Source organism: Silene latifolia, chromosome 8 (genome assembly GCF_048544455.1).
Source record: "Silene latifolia isolate original U9 population chromosome 8, ASM4854445v1, whole genome shotgun sequence".
Taxonomy (NCBI): domain Eukaryota; kingdom Viridiplantae; phylum Streptophyta; class Magnoliopsida; order Caryophyllales; family Caryophyllaceae; genus Silene; species Silene latifolia.
The window spans coordinates 31605726-31613158 of NC_133533.1; the positions used below are offsets into that span (position 1 = coordinate 31605726).

Below are 7433 nucleotides of genomic sequence, written 5' to 3' on the forward strand. Positions count from 1 at the left end.
ATCTCAACCATCCATTGAGTCCATCCAATGACCCTTAGCGGGACTTAGGAACTCAATAGAAGTGGTGGACTCATTAGAACTCCAATATATATATATATATATATATATATATATATATATATATATATATATATATATATATATATATATATATATATATATATATAGGGTCGGGGTCACGTGCGAACTAAAGTTCAAGATTTAACCGTACGAACTAAGACTCTGACACTGATTTCACGCAAGAAAGTCAACAGGTATAATAAAATTATTAACCCCTTTTCCTTTCCTATTCCGTACTCCCCCCGACCTCCCTGCACTCTCCTCTCTCATAACTTATCCTCACTTGCTGTCGCCGCCGCCGGCGAGATACGACGACACCGGCTCATCACCGGCGACCAGTGTTGGCGCATCTCTCCTAATAACTTCTTATCCCCATCCACCACCACCTGACGATAGCCACCATTGCTTGATGCCGGCGTCACCGTCGACCACCCAAAACTCGGAGAAGCGACGGCCACCTGAGTCACTACTATTGTCATTGTCGGCCACTGCGCACTTCTTTTCTTTTCCAATATACATCCCTATCAATTCCTAGATCTAGCAATAAAACCGACTTCTATTGACGAGGTGGTGTTGGTTGTGGTTGGGCGGCGATGGTCGTAGTGACGAGGTGGCGGTGGTTATAATTTTGACGAGGTTGCTGGTTGTGGATGGGGAAGCTTAGGGATGTCATAGGCGGTATTTGATGTTTGTGGTGATATATTTTGCGTCATCAGAGTTGTTCACTGATGTCTCTGGTGCAATCTGAGGTGGCCGTTGATATTGTCGGTGGGTGGATACACAAAATGATGCTCCAAGTACACATAATTCTACTCTAAGATACACAAATCGACAAGTGTATCTGAATGTATAATAGATGTATCTAGACTAAGTAATATGTGTATCTAGGAAATAGTAAAAAAAAATTGCATCTTTTTGTTAATAAAGGTATGAAATTATGCAGGGCAAAGCTAATTTGTGGAGATTGCATCCATATGTGTATCTAGGTAATAGTAATATGTGGTATTATTTACTACCGTTGTGTAATTTATCGCAGGTCAGGATACTTCATGCTCTAGAACACCCTAATGTGCTCAAATTTTATGCATGGTGAGCCGTGGCTAAGGATGTTTCCATCTAGTCTTCATTTGTGTTTTTCCCAACTTCTACTATTACTCAACTTGAGATACAAGTCAATTTTTTTATTCCTTCTTAATGATTACAATACATTGTATCAGGTATGAGACATCTGCTCATTTATGGCTGGTGTTGGAATACTGTGTCGGAGGAGACCTTCTGAGCTTACTGAGGCAGGTTGTGTTTCTACTTCGACGCATGACATTTCTAAAACAACTTCTATTTATTTGTCTCTCAAAATGACAATGGTAGTGTTGGAAATTTGGTCTTGTCTTGCACTTTGTTGTTACTTGTAGGGATTGTTCTCAAAGAGTACATCTAGGTACTATATTCCTGCTTGTATTTTGGTGAGAAGGCCGGTTCAGGAGTATGCTCTATTTTTTTAAATGAACTTTGAATTACACACAGTAGTCCAGTGTCAATGAGTTGCTAAACCGCCTTGGCCAAGAAGCAGTGTCATTGAACTTTGAATTCCACACAGGAGTCTAGTGGAAATGTAGTACTGATATGCCTGACTGTATTACCTGGATGAAGGATCGGCTTAGTGAGTTTTTTTGGTCCCTTTGTTGTTTTGGGTGGAATAACCGAGTTTTCAGGATAAATTATGACGTGTTTTCTCTCAATACTGGAAAACGTTTCCTCCCTTAGCCTTACAATAATTTCCTGGATAATGAAGGTTAGGTTACACATGTATATACCACTTATTTGGTTGTGATTCATCTAATGTTGAGTTGGGGAGGAGTATAATCTTGTTTGCCTTCTGATGTTATTTACCCTTCATGTAATTGGATTCTTTATAAGTCTAAACAGTTATATCAAGGTTTTGAGTTGGTTGAGATACTGACTTTCATGATCTGCCATTAATAGAGCTTTGCCCTGTATATACATTCTGTAGTGCAGCTTGGCAAGCTCAATATTAAGAAGGAGAGTTCCTATTATGAGTATTATCTATATTACACTTGCCCTAAAGTAAGCCTTCAGTTCATATCAGTAATGCATCTCGGAACTTGGATTTGCTGACATCTTATATGCTAAAGTTGCCAAGGGTTCTGCTTTGCATCTATCAGCCCTAGCGTTTTCAAATCCAACCTTGTCGAGATATACAGCTTATGCTAAAGTTCTTTTTGCAACTTGTGGTTGCAGGGGAGTTTTCAGGCACCCTAGAACTGCAGAGAGCAATACCTGTTCTCAAGAAAGCTTATGGTGACGGTATGGGCAAAGTTTTGCATGTTGGACCTGAGACATGTTCAATTGTCTCTAAGCTGATAAAAGAAGAGGATACACAAGCATGGGGTGTTGAACCATATGACCTTGAGGATGCCGATTCTAATTGCAAAACTCTTGTACGGAAAGGTTTTGTGCGCGTTGCTGACATCAAATTCCCATTACCATATAGGCCATCATCGTTTTCTTTAGTTATCGTCTCAGATGGATTGGATTACCTATCCCCAAAATATTTGAACAAAACTATTCCAGAGTTAACAAGGGTCGCTGCTGATGGTGTTGTCATATTCACTGGTATGTTACATTACTTCTCATCTTTTTCGGTCTCCTTTGTTGACTTCCTTCCAATCGTTCACGATGAGCTATTAAAGTCCTAAATTGAAATCACCAAGTAGTACTATAACTTACCATAGGATAATCTTACTCAAAATTTACGCTCTTTTGGGTGAAACCATTCAAACTAGTCTGGATTTGAGCTGGTTTGGTCCGTAAGAGTGAGAAAGCTACTCTCCGTAAGTTTTGTCACTGCTGCATTACAAGGTAATGAGCCTGAGCCCTCTAGTTAAGCTAGATAAACTTCACAATACTAAATGCCTAGGGACCCAATAATTTAAACTCGAGTCGCATTAGCACTGCTCAAGTCTCAACAGAGGCCAAGTCGTTACTCAGCTTAGTAAATTTAGTTTATCTCATCAGTCGTTTTAATTTCAGGTTTTCCGGGTCAACAGAGGGCTAGAGTGACAGAGCTATCCAAATTTGGACGCCCGGTGAGTGCTCAGCACCTTTCCGTCTATGTTCTCTCATCTCTTATTATGGCTATTGTCGTTGAAAACAGAAAATCAAAAACTCAGTAATTGTAAATTGTGAAATGACTAATGTGACTGACCTTTGTATTTCCCGATGATGGTGGTTGTTAGGCTAAAATGAGAAGCCAGTCATGGTGGGTTCGGTTTTTTGGTCAGATCGGTGTGGAAGTTAACGAAGCTGCTGCTAAAAAGTTCGAACAGGCTGCAACCAAACAGGCTTACCAGCCAGCCTGCCAAGTTTTCCACCTTAAATCCTCTCAGTGATATTCCAAGCTCTTGAGAATTTTTTTTCGTGTTCGAAGCAGCAGCAGAAGTTGCTTCAACACAAATAGAAGATACACTTATATTATCTAGTGTTAGCTTGGGTGTACCAAATGTTGATTCATATTTTCTTGGTATTGTCTACGTCTTCTACGATGCTATAATCAACACATTCGATATCTCTTATTTATGCTGCAAAAGCGCTTGTAATCCCGCATTCTTATTAATTTATGATTTGCGATATTCGTTTCATTTTTTGCCACCTGATTTGTCTATTTCTTAAAATGTTCAAGGTCGTTCTTCAGTTCCAGACTTCCAGTTGTAAACTATAGATAATTCTACTCTAAGATACACTCCCTTACCTTGCTAGATACATTCTTTTAGATTGCTAGATACACTTATTTAAGATACACTTTTTTATCTTGCAAAATACACTCCTTTAGATTTCTAGATACACCCACTTTAAATTGCTAGATACACTTCCTTAGCTTGCTAGATACATTCCGTTAAATTGCTAGATACACCCCTTTAAAATTGCTAGATACACTTTCTTATCTTGATAGATACATTCCTTTAGATGGCTAGATACACTCATTTACCTTGCTAGATATACTTATTTATCTTACTAGATACACTTTTTGAGATTGTTAGATACACTTCCTTACCTTGCTAGGTACATTCTTTTAGACTGCTAGATACACTCATTTACCTTGCTAAATACACTCCTTTAAATTGCTCGACACACATCTATGACATGCTAGATACACTCATTTACCTTGCTAGATACACTCATTTAACTTGCTAGATACACATCTATAACATGATAGATACACTCTTCTACCTTGTTATATACACTCCTTCACTTTGCTAGGTGCACTCGTTTAAATTAGGTAATATTAGTTTACATTTTCCGATTCTACTTAACTTCCAAATTCTAACTTTTTATATTAAATTATTCATCAATTCAATGCAACTTATATTCATCAATTCAATGTAATTTATATATGCGTAGAATAGTGAACAGAAATGATGAATGAGCTTATAGTTTCAGGTAATGATAACCTTCAAAAATTGTGTTGGGAACATTGTCAACAATGTTGACCAAATTTGTGGTCAACGATAATTACATACCATATGGTTTCTTTTTAAACCACACAATATTCTCAAGTAGGAGTTAGCATAATAGGAGCATAATTATCAGGAAAATTAGACAAAATCATCACAAAAATCACCACTATTACTATGATTAAACTCCAGAAAAGAATTTTGTAACAACAATTTTGAGTAACGCAGCGATGTAAGATAGTTTGAACCAAGCTTTAAGCACTTAATATTGTCCACCTTAACCAATGGTTCATCTTGAATGCTCCGGTGACCAAAGACGATATGCAATTCAGAACGGCAACTCGGGTCTAGAAGCCATAGAGGAACAACCGGACGAGCTACTTTCACTGGCGAAAACTCCGGTACCAAAGACAAAATGGTAGCCATTTTTGTCACTTTCACCTTGTTTACGTCTATGGCCACTTCTTCGACCAGCTCCGACATACATCCAACAGCAATCACAGCTGCCTTTCCACCATTAATGAGAAATCCTAATTACCCATCTGCGCCAATCAATCGATTTTCATCAACATGGATAATGTCAAATCCTTAATCAAACGATGGCAACGTTGCTTTATCCTTCACAAATCTTAATCACCCTCCCTTTCCACCATTAAATCGACCGGACCGCCACAACAAAAGCACCTTTGACCCTCTCGAATTTGGCGATGATGGTTAGGGATCGACGAAGATAGAGAGGGGCAGCAATTAGCGCACTGGCCGACGCATCGCCGACGACTTAGGTCCGTCGAGATGTTGGTGGTAGCCGCCGGCCTCCACTGCCAGTAGATAGAGGTGTTGAGGTGAGAGGGAATTTAAGGGAAAGTAGTTGGGAATAATTAATGTCAGTGAGAAAATGTTAGCGCGTGTTTGTGTGTTTTGGTTTTAAGTTAGTTCGCACAGTTCGCACCGAACTTTAGGTTCGCACAGGATCCTATTTCTATATATATATATATATATATATATATATATATATATAGAGTTAGGTTATTGTGAGTTTTGTTTCTTATGGTGAGTTGTGAGTTTTGTGCTTGGAAATCTCAGCCACTAGATTATATTAGAGATGAATGGTCAAGATCAAATCTTATACTCCCTCCGACCCAGACCAAAGGTAACAGTTACCTAAAATGGACGAACCATACCAAAGGTAACATACTATAAATGGCATATTTTTGGACAATATAATCCTTATACCCTCCTCATATTTACACAAATGCCATCATGTGGCCCACCCACTAACTCCTTATTTAACTCACCTAAACCCATTTAATAATACCCACTACCCAAGTGGCCCACTCACCAATCTTTCCATCTTTGCCCCTTCTTTTTACCTCTTTTCTTAAATAACCCATTTTTCACCATGTTACCTTTCGTCTGGGTCGGAGGGAGTATATCATATAAAATCACTGTCATTTACTTATTATATTATGTTTTTTTTTACAACTTTGATTTTTTTTTCTCTTATGTTTTTCTCTAATTTTCTCATTATGTTATCTTTTTTTTTTCTTTTTTTTTGTACCAGATTTTTTTTACTTGAATTTTTTTTACTCTTATTTTTTTTACCTCGTGTTATTATGCTGTTATTCTGCTTTTTTTTACTTTAATTTTTTTTACGACTTTGATTTTGTTCTCTTTTTTTTTTACCACATGTATTATGCTCTTATTGTTATTCCGCTGTTATTGTGATGTTATTCTGCTGTTACTTTGATTTTTTTTACGACTTGATTTTTTTTTCTTTTTTTTACCACGTGTTATTGTGCTGTTATTCTACTGTCATTCTGCTGTTATTGTGATGTTATTCCGGTGTCACTTTGATTTTTTTACTATTTTGATTTTTTTTACTACTTTGATTTTTTTCTCTTTTTTACCGCATGTTATTGTGTTGTTATTCTGGTGTTATTGTTATGTTATTCCGGTGCCACTTTGATTTTTTTTACGACCTTGAGTTTTTTTCCTTTTTTTGTTTTACCACGTGTTATTGTGCTGTTATTCTACTGTTAGAATAACAGTAGAATAAGCTAGTTTCCATGCACTAAACATATAGTGGAAATGTGTGACTGAGTGAGGGGTGCAGTAAAAAATGACTTCTCATGGGCACTAGTTTTAGGGGGCATTTATTACATAGTAATTACGTCTTGCACCCATCATTCATCAGGTATCCTCCTTAGGTACTGTACAAATCTTCTAAGCATAATTTAGGAAAGAGATAAAGAGATTACTATCAAAATTGTATCTCCAGTAATGGAAGAACTTCCTATAACGGAGATGCCATCAGTTTCTTCATTGACATTGTTTTTGCCCAATTGACCTTGTATGTATTAGTGTGTATTAGTGTATAATATGTACGTCTTTTGCTGTTGTGTGTTGCTCTCGAGTCTAGATGTTGGACTGCATGCAGTAATACACTAATACTTCAGCTGGTGTGTACTTGAAATTAATACTTGGACTATTAAAGTTAAAAGAAATTGGGCGGAGTAAAAGAGTCGTGATTTTTTTACTCAATCAATCCATTGGTTTCATCACTTCTTCTCACCTCATCCCCTTCACTACACTCTACAACAGTGTCACACACATTATCTTCGTCACCACAGTTAATACTCGTCAATTTCTCCTCAACCTCACCAGAAACCGACTCAATCCGATCCGAAACATCAAACAATCCATCACCATCACTATTAGACACCTTCCCAACGAAACTCAAACTCATCACTCTCCTCGACTTAATCGACCGTGACGCCGTAGCTGCTGCAGCAAGCGCCGCACCAGGCTTCCCTGTAGCCCTATATCCGCTGCCAAAAACCGACGCCGGCCGCGAATTCGACGGTTTTCTACTAGTATATCCGGAATACTCATCCGATTTAA

At 37.8% G+C, this 7433-nt stretch overlaps 1 protein-coding gene across 1 annotated transcript; it reads left to right on the top strand.

Annotated features, from left to right (window-relative positions):
• The first annotated feature begins 229 nt into the window (after positions 1 to 229).
• LOC141596698 (putative pectin methylesterase CGR2) lies at positions 230 to 3719 on the top strand. The gene is made up of 6 exons (XM_074416931.1): positions 230 to 857; positions 1097 to 1149; positions 1278 to 1353; positions 2320 to 2694; positions 3112 to 3167; positions 3318 to 3719. The coding sequence occupies exons 3-6, from the start codon at positions 1299 to 1301 to the stop codon at positions 3468 to 3470; spliced, it is 639 nt and encodes a 212-aa protein (XP_074273032.1). The 5' UTR covers positions 230 to 857; positions 1097 to 1149; positions 1278 to 1298; the 3' UTR covers positions 3471 to 3719.
• The last annotated feature ends 3714 nt before the right edge of the window (positions 3720 to 7433 follow it).

Bases quoted from the DNA above. Each gene is read 5' to 3' on its own strand.
- LOC141596698 (XM_074416931.1), top strand. From the start codon at position 1,299: ATGGCTGGTGTTGGAATACTGTGTCGGAGGAGACCTTCTGAGCTTACT. The intron at 1,354-2,319 runs GTTGTGTTTCTA...TTGTGGTTGCAG, and splicing joins TTCTGAGCTTACTGAGGCAG to GGGAGTTTTCAGGCACCCTA. The intron at 2,695-3,111 runs GTATGTTACATT...TTTTAATTTCAG, and splicing joins TGGTGTTGTCATATTCACTG to GTTTTCCGGGTCAACAGAGG.